Raw genomic sequence first — 19,171 nt, forward strand, 5'->3', positions numbered from 1 at the left:
CGTTCATATGACACCTGCTTCTTCCCTTACCATAGGAATGACAGTGCACAGAGGTTGAAAGCTAAAAAGAAAATAAAAAAGTTACTGTTAGCGCAATATGTACTACCATAGTCCCCGACAATGGCGCCGAAAACTTGTTGCATTGTAAATGTGATACAATTATGATGTATTTTGTGGTGATGAGTTATACGTTGCACATGCAAGTTTTCCTAATAAGACCCAAGTATAAATCTCACTAATTTTCCAAGTAAGTCCAGGGTCGAACATAGGGACTACTGAGTTAATATGTGAGACAGTAATTTTGATTCCTTTGTGGTGGCAAATAGAACAAAAAAATTGGATGGTGTTTTGATTAAGTATATTTCCTATGCAACGGAGTTCGAATAAAGAGTTGCTGAAATCGAGAATTACAATGAGTATGTGATGAATGGGTTGAGAAGGGGTTTAGTTAACACTTCCTAAGATTGCGTTCAAGTTATGCGATCATGCTACACACACACAACAGCATGTCATCTCTCAATGCAAATTCCATGGTCCCTGTTTCTAGGACGCATGCGATGTATACGATAATGTCGATAGCACTTATGTCTAAGTCTCTATTCTTGTCTATGCGATAATGAATGATGCTTCCATACACAAGGTGACCGCATACTATCATAACCTATTTCTAGGCTGCATGCGATGCGTAATAGCAAAATGAACTTTTGTCTAAGTTTCTATCTCTCGCTTATGTGGTTCTAATTTGACTCTCTCAAGTCTAGATTCTTTCTTTAGACTACTGTCTCAAGTATCTCTAAAGGGTGAATGACGCATACATAAGACAAGATGATCGCACAAAGTGTAAATCTTAGGTAGAGATAAGAATACAGAATACAGACAAGATGATCGCATAAAGTGTCTCTCTCAAGTCTAGATTCTTTCCATTGTTTATAAATTAAATGCAGAATATAGAATAACAATTGAATGTAGAGATAAGAAGCCCGGTAGCAATATCTTGCTTCCCGTGGTCTTTTACACTGTCTTTTCACTCAAACTCTACCCAGATGAATGTCCTTGGTTTCACTTGACCCTATCTCCTTTATAGCGCTTCCCGACAGTCTTTTGAGCTATCCAGGAATGATCTCTCGGGTATTCTTCTTTTTGCTCGTCTCCGTCTTCTAAGTATAAGAATAACTATGAATAGGCTAACGACTATCTATTTTGTATATGATCTAACTTGTTCTATATGTGGCGAACTCCTCTAACGATGGTGGCCTTTGGTATTTATAGAGCTCAAGGTGTAGAAGCTTTTCTCTCTAATGATTGCAATGATGGGCGGTCATTAAATCTCCTACTCTGATGCACCGATTAATGGTCACCGAAAGTTGAGTGTACTTGCTACAGTGTTTCGTTAACGGCTTGTCAACTAAATTCATATTCGACCGTCATCGGCTTTCCGTCCCATCATGATTTATTATGTTGTCACCTTGATGCGCCATCTTTATGCAGCCACCTTCTTGAGCAACTTCTCACGATCACATATGATCGCATGTCTTTGCGATCACTATCTTTCAACGCACGCGGACGCCTAATTCCGTGGATCGCAATTTTACTTGCGCCAACACATTTTTCCTACACAAAATAAGTAAATTAGCTGCTTTTATGCGATGGGTGCATGTGCTCACAATATTCTCAGTTTAACGCATTTGGACATGATTTTTTATATTTTTACCGTTGCATTCCCTCATTTTTTTACTTATTTGCGTTGTAATAACATGCATTTCTACTCGTTATCAGCAGTCGCCTTTAAGACTGAAGGAGAAGAATAAAGGTCGAGTTGTTCGTCAACCCTTTCGTCTGCTTAGACCAGAGATCGATTTGGGATTGGGTGCTCGTTCTTCGGAGGTGAAGGATTTTGGGTTGTCTGACGATAGTTCTGAGGAAGGTGAAGGGTTCGATATGAGGAGTGTTGGGTTGAATAAGCCTCTGTCGTCTGACCTAGAACCGGAAGAAATTCGGGTTGTGAGGGATGAACCGGGCAGGCTGGGTATTGGGTTAGTTGTTGGGTAGGGAAGTTTGGGCTCGTGTGGAGTGGGGGTTTAAGAAGTGAAGGGTGTGTCTAGGAGCCTAGAGGGTGTTGGGGGCCCAGATGAAAACCGGGTTGTGAAGGGGGTTGGGTTGGGCCTTGAGGGAGCTAGGGTGAGCGGGTCTGTTGGGAGTGGGTTGAGGCTGAGTGGAGGGAGTGAACTGGTGTAGAGGGAGTTGGGGAAAGAGTCGAAAGGTATGGGGGCATCGGTGGGTGGGTCACATGGTGCTAGGCTGAAGTTGGAATGCTCAGGGGGCAGAAGTGAGGCAGTGAAGAGGTTTCTCGAGCTGGGCTTTATGGAAGTGAGGGTCGTTCGGAGGACACAGTTTTCCGCATGCGGGAGAAGGAGGCGTATGGTTCTAGTGGTTCGGGTTCTGGTGTGAAAGGGTGGAAATGCATGGGCCGCCCTTTTTGGGTCTAAGTTGAGGGGTAATTTAGAGTTCAGTCCCTCATTGGTTGAAAATGATAAAGTTATTGTTGAACCTTGTGAGGAGATTATTGATGAGGGTGTGTGTTTGTAGGAGAAATCTTTGGTTAGTCAATTTGTGAATCTAAACTCCCGTATTCTGTTATTTTCCGACTTATTCAGAGAATTTGGAGACGTGTAGAGATGCAAACTATTACCTTGTTGGAGAACAGTTTGATTATCTTTAAACTTAAGAAGGTAGAGTCACGGGATTGTTTGCTGGAGAATGGTCTATGGCACTCGGGTGGCAAGCCCATCTTATTACGATAATGGTCCCCAGGTATTGTTCCTGAAACCTTTGTTTTTAATTCTATTCCTATCTGGATTAAACTTGAGCGTGTTCTCGTGGAGCTGTGGACGGATAGGGGTTTAGTAGTGGTAGCTAGTGTCGTGGGTAAATCTATTTCTTTTGATGTTGCAACAAAAGAGCGAGGACGGTTATCGTATGCGAGGGTTTGTGTTCAAGTGGATGGTGATTCGTTAATGCCCCATCCAGTCATTGTTAGAATGCGGAGTTTATTATTCCAGTAGTGTATGTGTGGAAACCTCGTAGGTGTACTTGTTGTGGTTCCTTTGGGCATGTTGGGGCTATGTGTGAGAAACAGGGTGTGGAAAAGGGTCAGGAGTTTTGTATTGCGGTAGTTAATGAGGGGTGTTTGGGGGAGAATGGGGGAATTGAGAGTGTGGGGAAGGGGCAGGATTTGGGTATTGGTATGTAAGACCCTAACACTAAATCTAAGGTGGAAGATTATTTGGAGAAGGAAAATCCTAAGTAATAAAAATATTGGGGCAATGGTGATAGCATATGGAAGAGTACGACCATATGTACTAAGTTATATCAAAAGGGTGGCAAGTGGTTAGGAGTATGGCCGACGTATGTGAAGGGTTTAGGCGCCTTGAACGCAAGGCCTAAAAGTACGTAGGAGGCTGGCTTCATGTTGTACTAAACTTTGGAAGCAAGAAGGCTTGGGCAATGGTCGTGGACTTGTATGCAACTAACGCAAGGGCATGCATAAGGCATGCGTCGAGCAGGCATGCCAGGAGCCCAGCCCATGCATCGAGCCAAAGCACACAGCCCATGCGTCGAGCAGGTATGCAAGCGCTCTTGCCTATACGTCGAGCGGGCATGCCGGACACCCATCCTATGCTTCGAGCACTGCCAAGCCTGTCGAGTGGCCATGCCTATGTATCGAGCACTGCCGAGCCTGCTGAGCACTAATGCATCGAGGCACGCCCATGCGGCCAAGCATGTCCATGCGTCGATGGCCAGCGCCTATGCGAAGCGTTATGCGTCCATGCCAAGCAAGTCGTGCAGACATACCTAATTAGCCATGCGTCAAGGATGAGTAGCCACCCTATGCATTGGTGATGGATGACTCATACGATGGCTAAGTGGGATTTCGATGGAAGTGAGTTAGCTTGCTATGCGTTGTTGACAAAAAGGAAGGCAAATTGATGGGGAAAAGAATTCCAAGGGGAGATGGCAATATTTATGACATGTATTGATAAGCCTAACAAATTAGATAGATGAACATGTTTAAGTATTTATGTGATTGAGGTGGCAAAAGAAGGATCACACAAGGCAATCCTATCACTCTAAGCACGAGGTGGACAAAGGAGATTACATGCAAAAGAGGTCTTATCACACTAAGCAGGAGGTGGATGAAGGAGGTTGCATGCAAAATGGGAATTTTGGCTAGCAAACTAAGATGAGAACAACTCAAGGCTGTGCTGTAATAGGGTAAGTGTTGGCAGCTTCAAAAAGGGACAAATGGGAGTTGAGTCTTCACAAGGGGGTGAATTTGGGATGGCTATAATAGAGGGGTTGGGCGAGAAGAATTTATTCATGCCATCCCCAAAATCTATGTGTTGAGAGCTTATTTAAAGTGTTATGCTTAAGTATTTAGGCTGCCAAATTAATTAGGATCCGAAGGAGCTAAGGTTGCGTTTGTGAAACATTGGAGCCAACCCGAATGCACAGCCAGCCAACGCATCCAGCACATAGCGTGCACGCCTTACGCCTTGCAGCGCTGTGTCTGTCCTGCCTCACACCAACGCATCATGCACGCCCAACGCAACAGTCACTGTACGACGCATCACGCACGCCCAACGCAGCAGCCCATTGTGTGACACAGCATGCCCACCCTACACACGGCCGAATGCCCAGCTGCCTGCCACAATCCAAATAACCTCTAAAGAGGCTAATTTTAGGATTTTGGCTAAGTTTGGAGTGGGGTAAGCTGGTACTTTTATTATATAATGGTATTTTGGCTATTTTAGCATTATTTATTGATATAACAAGTGTTAATTGAGGAATTTTCATTGATATGGAGGAACTCTCAGGAAGGTATTCTCAAAGTGGTTTTAGTAGAAAATCTTGCTCACAGTGAGTGGTTATTTAGTTTTATACATTGTTATATGAATAAATGCATAGGTAAGTACAAATGCATGCTTATAATGTTATGTGACTTGCCATGATATTGTTTGTGCAATTTCTATGGAAACTAAGATTATACACGAAATACATGAGTTAGCATGCTTAAAAATGGTACTTGGCAGGAAAATATAGTCGGCTTCGGTCGGCGAAAAATGATAGTCGGTGACGATCGATAGGAAATATAGTCAAGATACCTAAGCATGACTAGCGGGAAATAAAAGTCGATGTGCACATTGGCAGGGAAAGCGGGTTATAGGAAAGTTTCCATAAAAAGTTGTTATGATTGTTAATATATGCATGATGTGAACATGCCAAGTATAGCATGGGACTGGAGGATAATGATTGAATGAGATTACACATGATCATGCATAGATTATATTGAAATTGTGATTATGTGATTGACTTCCCAAAAAATATGTTTTGTAAAGTGATTGTTATTTTAAAAGGCACCACTCACTGGGCTTATTAGCTTACACTCTCTTCCAAATGTTTTCTTTTATCCCCCTCCCCAGGTTGTAAAGCGGAGCGTTCAGGAAGGAGTCTACAACCACCAAAACAACATGACTTGGTAATTTCTCAAGGCACGACTTAGATCATGTAATAAAAGAGTATAGAAAATTGGGCTACATGTATGAAATTATATAGGTTATTGTAAACATGTTAAGGTTTTAATAGATAAAGGAGGAAATGTTAAATTTAAATGTTGTCTTGGAATGCTACTAGTATATCTTCATGCTCCCTTCTAAGTCTTGGGGCTAAGGCTAGGGCAGGGGTGTGACATGGTGCAAGGGGATTTAGCCAAGTGGATGGGAATAAGGGCACGGGATGTGCTGATGAGTTTACTATGGTTAGTCGTCGTAGGCGTTATAGAGGAAGTATAGAATTTTGATATGGTGATGGGTAGGTTTGGTTATGCTTAGAATTGTGTGTGTAGCTATAGTGTGCAGGAAGTTGGAAGGATCTGGGCGATGTGGCGAAAAAGTGTCTATGATTTTTCTATTGATGTCAGTGGGGAGCAGTTTATTTCTAGAACCTTAGTGGATATTGTATCTAGTGTTAGGGTACATATTGATGCTGTGTATGCCTCTAATCACCCGAGTGAGAGGAGGAACTTGTGGTCTTAGTTGAGTGATGTGTGTGTCACGTGGCAGCTTCCTAAAGTTGTTTTGGGGGATTTTAATGCTATTCGTAGTAGTTCGGAGGATTTTGGTGGTTACCCTAGCTTAAGGGAGATGGAGAAGTTTGATGGGGCTTTATTGGAGGTAGATCTGGTTGAGTTGGGTGTGATAGGTAACTGGTTTACTTGGACTAGTAAACTTCAGGGGAATGGTATCTTGCACCGGTTGGATCGATGCTTGTCTAATGAGGCGTGGAAGGTTTCTTTTCCGTATTCGGAGGTTAAGGTTGGTCAGTGGGGGATTTCTGATCATAGCCCTCTTCTGGTTTCTATAGGGGAGACGAGGAGTAGGCCGCCTCCTACGTTTCATTATTTTTCTCATTGGGCGGAGGCTGAGGGTTTTATTGATACTATCTGGTCAGTATGGAGAAGGTCTAAGGTTGTGTCTCTTATGGTTAGCTTTGTGCGAAATTTGAAGGCAGTGAAAATGGTTTTTGGTGCATTGTTTGGTAGGCGTATCTCTGTGTTAGCTGATGAGGTGCGGACGGCTAGGCAGGTTATAGAGGTTGCTCAGGCTGAAGTAGAAAGGGATCCTACTTCAGAGTCGGTGTGTGCGAAGGTGGCTTGGGCCACTGAGGTGTTCTGGTTAGTGACGAGATTGGAGGAGGCATCGCTTCGGCAGAAGGCCAGGGTAGGGTGGCTGGAGTTAGGTGATATGAACACAAGTTTTTTCATCCCAGTGTTCGTTCTCGTCGTAGTTGTAGTGGTTTATTTACGGTCATGGATGCTGGGGGCACTCGTTAAACGGTGCATGACAGGGTAGCAGGGGTGGCGATAGAATTCTTTCAGGGTTGTTTAGAGTCTTAGCCTGTGGGATATAGAGATCTTACTACCCGAATTGGGGATATTGTGCAGTTCAGCTGGTCCGAGGAGGGGGTGGAGGCGCTTGGTCGGCCAATGAGTCAGGAGGAGATTCAGAAGGCTTTATTCTCGATGAAGTCTGGGAAGGCTCTTGGGCCTGATCAGTATTCGGTGGATTTTTACAGAGCTGTTTGGAGTATGGTTGGGGATGATTTCTGTGACGCTATGCTGAATTTTTTTGACACTTGTTACCTGCCTGGTGGAGTTAATTCTACTGTTATTACTCTTATCCCAAAGAGGCGGGGAGCTGAACCTATGGAGGATTTTCGTCCTATTTCTTGTAGCAATGTTGTGTATAAGTGTATCTCGAAGATCTTAGCTGAGAGATCGCGGTTGTGGTTGTCTGCTTTCATCAGTGGCAACCAGTCTGTGTTTGTTCCGAATAGGTCAATTTTTGACAACATTTTATTATGTCAGGAGATTGTGGGGTGCTATAAGGAGGGCATAGGGAAGTCACGTTGTGTGTTGAAGGTAGACCTTCAGAAGGCGTACGATTCCGTAAATTGGGATTTTCTGTTTGGTGTGTTGTGTTGTTGGCTATAGGTACGCCCCTTCAGTTTATTAGTTGGGTAAGGGCTGTGTTACTTCGCCTAAGTTCTCTGTGATGATTAATGGTTCCCTTGAAGGGTTTTTTCCTGGTAAGAAGAGGTTGAGGCATGGGGATCCATTGTCTCCTTTTTTGTTTGTGATGGTGACGGAGGTCTTGTCTAGGTGATAACGTGCATTTCTGCCCGTCATCCAAAAACTTGATGCTTATTTTTATGAAGTGAATTATGGATGATATGCGATGGTGAAATTGCATTGTGTACTCAAGTTTCCTCAGCGGAATCCAAGTGTAAATTCCACTAAGTTTCCTAGTAAGTCCAGGGTCGAACTCAGGGACTTGTGAAAACAGATTGCGTTGGTAATTTTTGATGAAACTTTGCGGTAACCGGTAACTCAACTAATTGTTGATTGTGTTAATGAAAAAAATAAACAAATGCAGTAGATTTGAGAAAAGTTAGTTGTGTGATAGATACACTGAGTATGCCGATGAACGGGTTGAGAAGATCTTTAGCTAGCATTACTTGGGAATGCGTCAGACTATGCGATCATGCTACAACCATGCACAACAAGTCATTTTCCAATGCAAATGCGATGCTCCTAAGTCTAGGACGCATGTGTTGAATGCAAAAGTGTCCATAGGGCTTATCCCTAAGTCTCTACTCTTTTCCTATGTGATGATGTAAAATGCATAAAGGCAAGGTGACCGCATACAATCATATCCTATCTCTAGGATGCATGCGTTGCGTTGATAACAAATAGTGCTTATTCCTAAGCTCCTATCTCTTGATTATGCATTCTAATCTGACTCTCCCGAGCCTAGATTCTCACCTAACCTTCCCAAGCCTAGATCCTGTTCTTAGACTACCCTCCCGAGTATCTCTAATGAACGAATAAAGCATACATAATACAAGATAATCGCATAGAGTGAAGATTCCCTAGTTGTGCTAGCTAAATGCTTCTCAACCTATTCAACTGATTTAGCTACTCATGCGTAAATAACAGAGAGTGAACAAATATAGAGAAATAGATTCCATTTCGATAAATGAGTGGAGTACAAAATAACAATGGAAGTTAAGGTAGAGAGCCTGGTAGCAATTCCTTGCTGACCGAGGCTTTTACACTGTGAATCTCTATTCAGTTCCAAGGATGTTCCTGCTTCCACAGGCGTCGGCCCTCTCTCTGTCCTTGAGGCTTCCGGTGCTCTCCTAAGCTTACCAGAACGATCTATTAGCACCACCTTCCTCTCTCGTGTCCGCCTTAAATCGGAAGGAAAACTTTGAACCAAAGACGTGTGAACTGAAGTATGAAATTTTGAACTGCTAAACCCCTTTGCTGAAGGTTGCCTTTGGTATTTATAGAACATCCAAGGTGAACGGCGGCTTCTCTTTCATGATTGCACCGATGGGACGGCTTTAATTCCCCTGATTGATGCATTGAATATTTGTCACCAAAAAGCTGAATGTACTTGTTATTGTTAATCGACTGTCAACTTAATTCGGATTTGACTATCCTTAGCTTTCTGTCCCATCGCGATTAATTAGCCTTTCACCCAGATGCACCCACCATGTTGCGCTGACCAAGTTACGACAATCCTTTTAGGGCGAATATTTGCGAACACGATCACCGCAAAGCCTTGCGGTAATGCTGCGCTCGACCAATGATTTCCTATGATCGCAATTTTCACCTTACGTCATTGCATATTCTGCACAAAAATACATAAATCAACTATTCTAATGCGATGAATGCATGCGACCACAATATTATGAAATTGATGCTTAATGGACTCAAATTAACATGTTTTATCAACGCAAGCCAACATTGTTTAAGAACTTAGCACCCTGATAATGTGCATTTATGCCCGTTATCACACCACTAAATTTAAACAATGCTTGTCCTCAAGCATAAGCTAAAGATTTCTTTTGGCAAATCGACCGCAATATTCTTTTCCTAGATTTCTCAAGGATATTTTGTTCAATTCCTATATACCAAAGTTTCCTTAAGTCTCGTTCAAGCCTCCTCTCAAAATATTTCTAAGACCTGGGGAACGCAAGCTTAAACTTCAAAAAGACTTTACTAACTTCCGGAACATCACATGATTTATTTCAAAAAAGAAAATTTTCCACCGGCTTGTCAAATGATTTTATCCTTGCATATTTCTTGTCATTGTTGTTTTTTTCTAACCTTACGCTGATCCGAGTGCTTTGCCTTCGTTTTGGCTTGCCCCCACGTGTGTCATGCGGGCATCCAACTACGAGTAATATGCTCTTTCTCAGACTAAGTTTATACCTACTTGGGAGTGGAGTTGCGGTCATTTATTTACGCGTTGATCCTGGTGACTTACTTTCGTTTTGGCTTGCCTCCACGTGTGTCATGCGGACATCCAACTACGGGTAAGTGTCTTTCACAACTTAACTCTTATCAACATGGGTTTCCCTTTGCGTTGATAGTGGAGTTGTTATTCTCAATTTTTTTTATAAAAAAAAAAGCAAGGTCGAAGAAAATAAATACCTCACCCCTAAATTTAAAATGCGGCAATGTCCTCATTGCCAAAAAAATTGAAATAAGTCATGCGATGTTCTGAGAATGATTTGTAAAGAGAGTTTGAAAGGAAGCTAGCAAACCCCTAACTTCTAGAAATATTTCATGAGGTGACTATCTTAAAGTTAAGTTGACTCTAGTATATACGAAAGAAATAGAATCATGTTTTTCATCATTGAAATCATACTTGGCAAAGAAACAGCATGCGGTGATTTACTAAATTTATTTATGTTAGATGATTGCGGTAATCAAAGAGGATGTGGTGATAAAACTTTTAAGAACTAATATGCAATGCAATGACGCAAAATTTGAAATAATGATAAGGAAGAATACACTCCCAAATTTGGGCTGTCACCCGCACTGTGTATTGACGCATCCATCTTTGCGGCGATCTCTCTTCTTTGGATTGCGGTGATAGAGTGAGATAATTTGCTGCTTCATGTAACATCTCTGCAATCCTGTGCCTTAATCATTGTTAACAAACAAAGAGAGGGTCAAATGATTTTAAACAAAACAACAAGTTTTATTTTTAGAAGTAATAAAGAGTAAAATGCAGATAGATAACTAAGGATTAAAGTGATGAAGGAATGAGAGTTCAAGAATTAAACAAAGGGTATTCCAGGTTTTTCAGCTTCACGGAGGTATTTTTTTGGCTGGAAATCACCTCCGCAATATACCTTAGCTCGCTGTCCATTAACCTTAAATGTACGACTTCCATCCTCAGTGATCAACTCTACCACACCATGTTGGAATATTTATTTAATGATGAATGGTCCGTACCAGCATGATTTTAATTTTCCCGGAAAGAGCCGCAGACGTGAGTTGAAGAGTAAGACCTTTTTCCTAACTTGGACGTTCTTACCACATATGCGTTTGTCATGCCAGTGCTTGGTGTGCTCTTTATAAATTTTTGCATTTTCATATGCGTTAATCCTCCATTTTTCTAGCTCGACCAGTTGCATTTTTCGTGCTTCTTCTGCTTTCTTCAAATCAAAGTTCAGCTTCTTTATCGCCCACAGTGCCTTATATTCCAGCTCTAAAGGAAAATGACACCCCTTACCAAATACCAATGCATATAGGGATATACCTATGGGTGTTTTAAATGTAGTCCGGTATGCCCATAACGCTTCGTCAAGCTTTGTTGCCCAATCCATTCGTGAAGGCCTTACTACCTTCTCAAGTATCAACTTAATTTCTTGATTGGACACTTCAGCCTGACCATTCGTCTGTGGATGGTATACAGTGGCCACTTTGTAGAGAATATTGTATTTGCGCAGCAGCTCCTTGATATTATGGTTGACAAAGTGGGTCCCTTCACCACTTATGATGGCACGGGGAGTGCTAAAACGAGTGAAAATATGTTTCTTCAGGAACTGGGAGACTACTGCCGCATCACTTGTGGCGCATGTTATTGCTTCTACCCACTTGGATACATAATCGACTGCTAACAAAATATAATGTTTACCATTCAAGGGAGGGAATGGTCCCATGAAATCAATCCCCCATACGTCGAACAATTCAAGCTCTAAGATGGCATTCATTAGCATTGCATGTTTCCATGAAATGTTACCTATGCACTGGCACCGATCACACTTCATTCATAGTTAGCTGCATCCTTGAACAATGTAGGCCAAAAGAATTCACTCTGTAAAACATTGGTTGTAGTGTGCTGCCCTCCAAAGTGCCCACCATATGGTGAGTCGTGACATTGCGATAATATGCGTTGTTAAGCAGCATTTGGTATGCATAATCAAAAAATCTGGTCTGCTCCTTTTTTATACAGATTCGGCTCATCCCAATAATAATGTTTATATTCATGTTTGAGCTTCTTCTGTTAGTGGTAGGTGTAGTCTTCAAGAAATTGCTCGCAAACCAGATAATTGACTATGTTTGCATACCAGGGCAATTCTTCAATATGGAATAGCTTCTCATCCGGGAACATCGCACTCACCTTAGACTCATTGCGGTCAACCTCAGGATTTTCCAGTCTAGACAAGTGATCTGCAACTTGGTTTTCTGTCCCTTTTCGATCAATTATTTCTATTTCAAATTCTTGAAGGAGAAGAACACCTCTGATCAACCTTGGCTTTGCATCCTTCTTTGTCATTAAGTACTTGATCGCCGAGTGATTAGTATGGATGAGTACCCTTATTCCCAACAGATATGCTCGAAATTTCTTCAACGCAAAAATTACTGCCAGAAGCTCTTTCTCTATGGGGGTATAATTTGTCTGAGCAGGATTTAATGTTTTACTCGCGTATGCAATGGGGTGCAAGATTGTTTTTCTCTTTTTTGCTAAAGCTGCTCCCATCGCATACCCGCTTGCATCGCGCATAATTTCAAAAGGAAGTGTCCAGTCGGGTGCAATCAACATGGGTGCGGTAATCAGCACATTTTTCAAAACTCTGGATGCGTTAAGGCAGTTGTTGTCAAACTCAAATTTTCTGTCAGCCTCTAATAACGCACTGAGTGGTCATGCTATCTTCGAAAAATCTTTGACAAAGCGTCTGGAGAATCCAGCGTGCCTCAAGAAGCTTCGTACAACCTTCACGCTTGTTGGAGGTGGAAGTTTTTCAATTGCTTCGATTTTTGCTTTGTCCACCTCCAACCCATCCCGGAAAACCTTGTGTCCCAACACTATGCCCTCCTTCACCATGAAATGACATTTTTCCCAATTGAGCTCCAGATTCGTCTGTTCGCATCTCTTCAGTATCTTCTCTAAGTTGGCTAGACAGACCTCATAGGTGTTCCCATAAACAGAGAAGTTGTCCATAAAGATTTCAACAGAGTCCTCGAGATAATCTGAAAAGATAGCTATCATGCATCTTTGGAATGTGCTTGGCGCATTGCAGAGGCCAAACGACATGCAGCGAAAAGCGAAGGTCGCATATGGGCAGGTGAATGTGGTTTTGTCTTGGTCTTCTGGAGCTATCATAATCTGGTTGTACCTGGCATAATCATCCAGAAAGCAGTAAAAATCATTTCCAGCTAGACGATTTAGCATTTGGTTGATGAATGACAGAGGGAAATGATCTTTCTTTGTGGCCGCATTCAACTTGCAGTAATCCATGCAAATGCGCCACCCAATGATGGTCCTTTGTGGTATTAATTCATTGTTTTCATTCGGGACTACCATCATGCCGACCTTTTTCGCCACACACTGCACGGGGCTGACCCACGTGCTATCTGCTATAGGATAGATAATGCCCGCATCTAGCCATTTAATGATCTCTTTCTTGATGACCTCTTTCATCGCAAGGTTGAGTCTGTTTCGATGTTCAATCGTTGCTTTGTGTTTCTCTTCAAGACGAATGCGGTGCATACAGTACGCAGAGCTAATTCCTCTAATGTCGGCGAGCGTCCATCCAATTGCTCGCACATGTTTCCTTAGAATGCTCATCAACACATTCTCCTGGTCTTTGTTGAGCTCAAAGGAAATAATAACTGGCAATTTCTCATTCTACCCAAAAAATGCTTACTTTAAATGGGTCGGTAGGGTCTTTAATTCCAGTGTTGGTGGTTCTACTAGGGAAGGTTGTATTGTTTTTCTTTCTTCTTTTTCTGTTGGCTCTTCATCTTGATTTGCGACCATCTCTCCTTCCTTTCTTGTTTTTGTCATGATCGCATTACAGGCAGCAACGGATGTGCTGGCGTCCTCTTCTTCATTTTCTTTAACAAACTTTTCTTCTTCATTCGAATTCTGGTCATCATCTGAGTCATGTAGGTCTTCTTCATCCGGAAACTTCATGGCACGAATTATGTTAAACTTAAGCTTCTGTCCGTTGATACTCAAAGTGATTTTCCCTTTATGCACATCAATTTGAGCACGACCTGTTGATAGAAATGGTCGCCCCAGAATGATGGGCACATCTTTGTTGGCCTCGTAGTCCAAAATGATGAAGTCGGCTGGTAGGATAAATTTGTCAATGGTTATCAGTATGTCCTTCACATTTCCCTCTGGATGCACCAGAGATTTATCAGCCAGTTGGAGAGTCACTGTTGTTGGCACAAGTTGCCCCACATTCAGCTACCTAAAGATTGACAGAGGCATCAAATTTATGTTGGCTCCAAGGTCACACAATGCTTGCCCGATGTACAGTCCTCCTATGGAGCATGGTATAGTAAAGCTCCCAAGATCGCTCATCTTTGGTGGAATTATTGATTTTGAACTCTGAGTTAGCGCCACCATGGCAAACTTACCAGCTTCTCTCTTCTTAGTTACCATATCCTTCAAAAACTTTGCGTAGGTAGGCATATCCTCAATCGCTTCACTGAAAGGAATATTAATATGTAATTGTTTTAACATAGACAGAAAGTGTTGGTACTGTACCTCTTCGTTCTTTTTCTGCTTTAGTCTCTGTGGGAAAGGGGGTAACTGCACTTTCACGGTTCCTATCTTAGTTGACTTTGAGGTCGACGCAACCTCTGGTTCTATTGCTTCATTTTTTCTTTCTTCTTCTTGCGTCACCGCAATTTCAGGTTCAGCCACAATGGAAGCTGTCCGACTAAGCTCTTTCTTTTCTCCCTCCACAATCTTCCCACTTCGCAATGTCACAACCTGACATTACTCTTTACCTGATCCCCCCGAGTTACGTGGGAGTTCTGTTGAACTCAGCAGAGCCCCTTGTGGTCTACTCTTTAGCTCACTCGCAATCTGGCCCATTTGTAATTCTAGATTGCAGATGGACGTAGCCTGACTTTGAAGTATAGTTTCGTTTTTCTCTATGTATTGCTTCAATAGGCTTTCCAAGGAAGAGGATTGCGATGGTTATGAGCTACTTGCTTGATTGTTTGTCTGATCGTTGTTGCGTTGGAAGAATCCCAGTGGCCCTTCTTTCTGCGCCATGGGTTGGAAATTCTGTTGCTGATTCTTCTAAGCAAAATTGGGGTGGTTTCTCCACCCAAGGTTGTAGGATTCGAAAAGGGATTATTTTTTACAAAGTAAACATATTGTGGATTTTGCAGGTAATCTTCCATCATGTGCCCATCACCACAAGTCGCACACCTTGCGGTGTTTTGACTGATTACGTTGATTTTCCCGTTTTGTGGTGTTGGGCTGCTGATCGCAATTCCCTAAATTAAGTTCATCATTGCGGTCATCTGATTTTGTAGTAAAACAATAGCACCATTACTATGTCATTGTCTTTGATTCTCAATTTTTGGTCACTCTCTCTCTAATCTTCCTGGTTCTTAGAGATGCGATCCAAGATATTCTTCACCTCGTCATACGTTTTATCAAGCAGACCACCAGCGGCTGCCGCATTGGCAGTGGTCTGCGAAGCAGAATTCAAACCATGATAAAAAGTTTCCATTTGAAGGCAGTCTGGCAACCCATTGTGTGGACAATCCCTGACCAACCTTTTAAACCTTGCCCAGGCATCGCTGAGTGATTCGTCCATGTCTTGTTCAAAATTTGTAATTAGTTTCCTTTATCTGGCATTCTCAGTAGGTGGAAAATATTTCTTCATAAACTTATCCACGACCTGTTCCCAAGAAGTGACCTCTCGCGGCTCGAGAGAATATGCCCATTTCCTAGCCTGATTACAGAGAGAAAATGGGAACAACGTTAGTCGAACTTCTTCGGCAGAGATGTTCGGGAACACAAAAGTATTTCAGATTTCAATAAAGCTTTGAAGTTGGGCATGCGGATCCTCGCCACGTCTTCCTTCGAATTGTTCTACAGTCTGGATCATCTGTAGCATCATCGGCTTCATTTCGAATCGACTTCCGTTTCCTGGAGAGAAATCATAGGGATTTGACGATGCATAGTCCCTAATGGGTCTATTTCGATCGTGTGCCAGTAGGATTGGATTCTCCATGACATTATATTCGTTTGGTGCTCCATTTTCAGGCTGCTCCCCTATCTCTTCTTTATTTGACTGTGGTTGTTGTTGGCGGTCTCTCAGTCTCCGTCTAAATGTCCTCTCAATCTCTGGGTCGTTGATGACATAAACTTTGATATTATTATCTTATGTCACACAATGCATGGATGATTATAACGCAAGTTTAAGATATATGTTACTACTTTTAGATGTATGTGTTATTAATGAAATGCTTGTAGTATGCTATGCGTTGTAACAAGTTTCCTTGCGTTGGAACTAAGTATAATTCTACTGCAAGTTTCTTAGAGTGAACCGAGGTCAAACATAGGGATTGCGTAGTTAATGTGTTACGTTCGTGATATATGCGACTGAGGGTTTTTCAATTAATAAAAGATTGGTTTATACAGGTATTTAAAATTGCGGTAAAGTAAAATATTGCTGTAAAGTAAAGTTGCAATAATAAAATAAAGTGCGATAAAAGTAAACCTAAGCTAATATGATACAAGATACAGGATACTGATACATGATACTGAGTTTGAGACTAACTGTGAAGATTATACAAAGGGTCGCGTTATGCGGTGGCAAGTCTTTATGTATGAAACAGAAATAGAAAGTGTAATTAATATAAACATCACAAGTTCATTTATTGCGTTAAAGATATAACTACGGTTCTGCTTTCCCTTGGCATACACCTCTCATGATCGGCTGTGTTTCCACATCTCTGTGGTGAAAAAGGGATGAACGTAATGAATGCAAGGTTGCTTCCATCTCTGGAAATACTTCTCGCTTTAGTTAACGCATTCTTCCAACCTTCTCTCGACAAGAGGAATGGCATCTTCACTTCTGCTCTCACAGGAGAAGATGTCGCCTAGCATGCTTTAGCTAAACATGTTTATTTCCTTAACACAGAATAATTTACTTGTTAGATTCATGCTAATTACCAAGGGATTAAGAAAACATCATGGAGAAAGCGATTCATCGAGGAACGAAAATAGACAGAAGGATGGAGATGGAAATATTCATGACATTTTGCGTCGATTGTTTGCTCTGAATGCTCCTTCTAGGCTCATTACTTAACATCACAATTTCCTTCTATCCTTGCTAATTCATAACAAAGCCCTACTTTATTCTTCTCTACTACAAATTTCTGCTAAAAAATGCTTTTCTAGTTTTAAAAAGAATGTTTACCTCTTTTTGACAAAACAACTTGATGCATCCGAATGCGGTGGTCAAACTTTGCATCATTTATTAGAGACTATTGATCATGGTTACACACTTCGTTCTGGCTTATTCCCACGGGTGTCATGCGAACATCCAACTACAGTTGTGTGCCAATCTCAACTTTAACTCATGAATTTCAGAGGAGTTGTCTCATGTTTCTTTTATTTTTTTTTTCTTTCTCATTTTCTTTCTTCTTTTTTTTTTTTTTCATATTGCGTTGTTCTTGAAAACACCTTTGTTTTGGCTTACTCCCACGGGTGTCATGCGAACATCCAACTACGAGCAGGCTCCTTTCACAACTTAACTCTTATCAGGTTGGGATTGTTTTTGAGGTTTCCCTTGTGCTAACATTGGAGTTTATATGAAATTTTTTATTTTTTATTTTTTATTTTTTTTAGATAATGAACGCATTTTTCTTAATGACCGCATCACTTGATCTCATATGCTCAGACCTTCCCCACCCCTAAATTGAAAGATGCGCAAGGTCCTCATTGCGTTGTTTGGATAGAATATACAAACACGTAGACAAAATTTTAAAAAGAAGGTTTATTTTGAAAGATAAAAGGTAAAGTAATGCTAAGCTACGAATTAACTAAGTGTTAGTTAAAAAATACAAAGTGTGGGAAATGTTACTAAGTGTATGAATATTTGTGAACACGATCACCGCAAAGCCTTGCGGTAATGCTGCGCTCGACCAATGATTTCCTATAATTGCAATTTCTGCCTTGCGTCATCGTATATTCTACACAAAAATAAAAAAAATAAAATGTTCTAATGCGATGAACGCATGCGACCGCAATATTATGAAATTTATGCTTAATGGACGCAATTTAACATGTTTTATCAATGCAAGCCAACATTGTTTAAGAACTTAGTACTATGATAATGTGCATTTCTGCCCGTTACCACTAGGTTGTTGAATAAACCTCCTATATGGTTTAGGTTCCATGATCCGTGTAAGCGTGTGGGTCTGAATCATTTGGTGTTTGTAGACGATTTGATGATTTTCTGTGCAACAGAGAGAGATTCTTTGGAGTTTGTGAGACAGGTTCTGGCAGATTTTGTAGGGCTATCTGAGTTAATTGCAAATGTTGGGAAGAGTTCCATGTTTGTTGGGGGTGTGGAGTCTGGGGAGGCGGAGGAACTAGCTACGTTTATGGGTTTCTCTCTTGGTTCACTGCTTGTTAGGTATCTGGGTTTTCCTTTATTGGCAGGTCAGTTGAGGGCTATGGATTGTACGTCTTTGATTCAGAGAAATAAAACTCGTATTAGAAGCTGGGCAGCGCGGTCCCTCTCCTTTGCTAGGAGGTTGTAGCTTGTTAGGTCTGTTTTATAGTCCTTTCACGTTTTTTGGTGTAGCATCTTCATGTTACCTACGTGTGTAACTCATGAGGTTGATCGTCTGTTACGTAGTTATTTATGGAAGGGTAGTGCAATGAGTTAGGTTGGTATACGGGTGGCGTGAGATGAGGTGTGCTTGTCGTTGGGAGAAGGGGGGTTAGGTGTGAAGCATGTAGCCTCTTGGAACCAGGCTGCTATTATGAAGCTGCTCTGGCTTCTCTTAATTAAATTAGGATCACTATGGGTGGCATGGGTGGAGGCGTATGTTTTGCGTGGGCTGTCTTTGTGGGCTATTCGAAGTGAGGTTGGGAGGTCTTGTTGCTTGAGCGCTATCTTTAGTAGAGATAGATTCAAGCATCTGGTTCGTTTGATGGTCGACGATGGTTGGTCTGGTTTCATTTTATGGTATCCTTGGCTGCTGAGGAGTGCGATTTGAGACTCATATGGGTCTACGGTGGTTTATGATGCAGGGAGTAGTTTGAAGGCTGATAACGGGCAGAAATACATGTTATTACAATGCAAAGTTATAAAACAATGTGGGATTGCGATAGAAAAAATATACAATATTGCGTCCAAAAGCATTAAGTTCACAACATTGCGATCGCTTGCGTCCATCACATTAAAACAACTAACTTATGTATTTTGTGCAGAAAATGCATTGGCGCAAGGCGGAAATGCGATCCGAAAAAATTAACGA

At 41.6% G+C, this 19,171-nt stretch overlaps 1 protein-coding gene across 1 annotated transcript; it reads left to right on the forward strand.

Moving 5' to 3' along the window:
* The first annotated feature begins 2,262 nt into the window (after nt 1-2,262).
* LOC150033025 (uncharacterized) lies at nt 2,263-18,448 on the forward strand. The gene is made up of 10 exons (XM_090307105.1): nt 2,263-2,367; nt 2,452-2,572; nt 2,812-3,032; nt 3,137-3,242; nt 5,481-5,536; nt 5,916-6,029; nt 6,120-6,884; nt 7,001-7,526; nt 7,633-7,717; nt 18,076-18,448. Exons 1-10 carry the CDS (start codon nt 2,263-2,265, stop codon nt 18,446-18,448), a joined length of 2,472 nt encoding a protein of 823 aa, XP_090163231.1.
* Nucleotides 18,449-19,171: the final 723 nt, after the last annotated feature.

This window comes from Benincasa hispida, chromosome 11, assembly GCF_027475165.1.
Source record: "Benincasa hispida cultivar pf3 chromosome 11, pf3_genome.v1.1, whole genome shotgun sequence".
In the NCBI taxonomy this organism is placed as follows: Eukaryota; Viridiplantae; Streptophyta; class Magnoliopsida; order Cucurbitales; family Cucurbitaceae; genus Benincasa; species Benincasa hispida.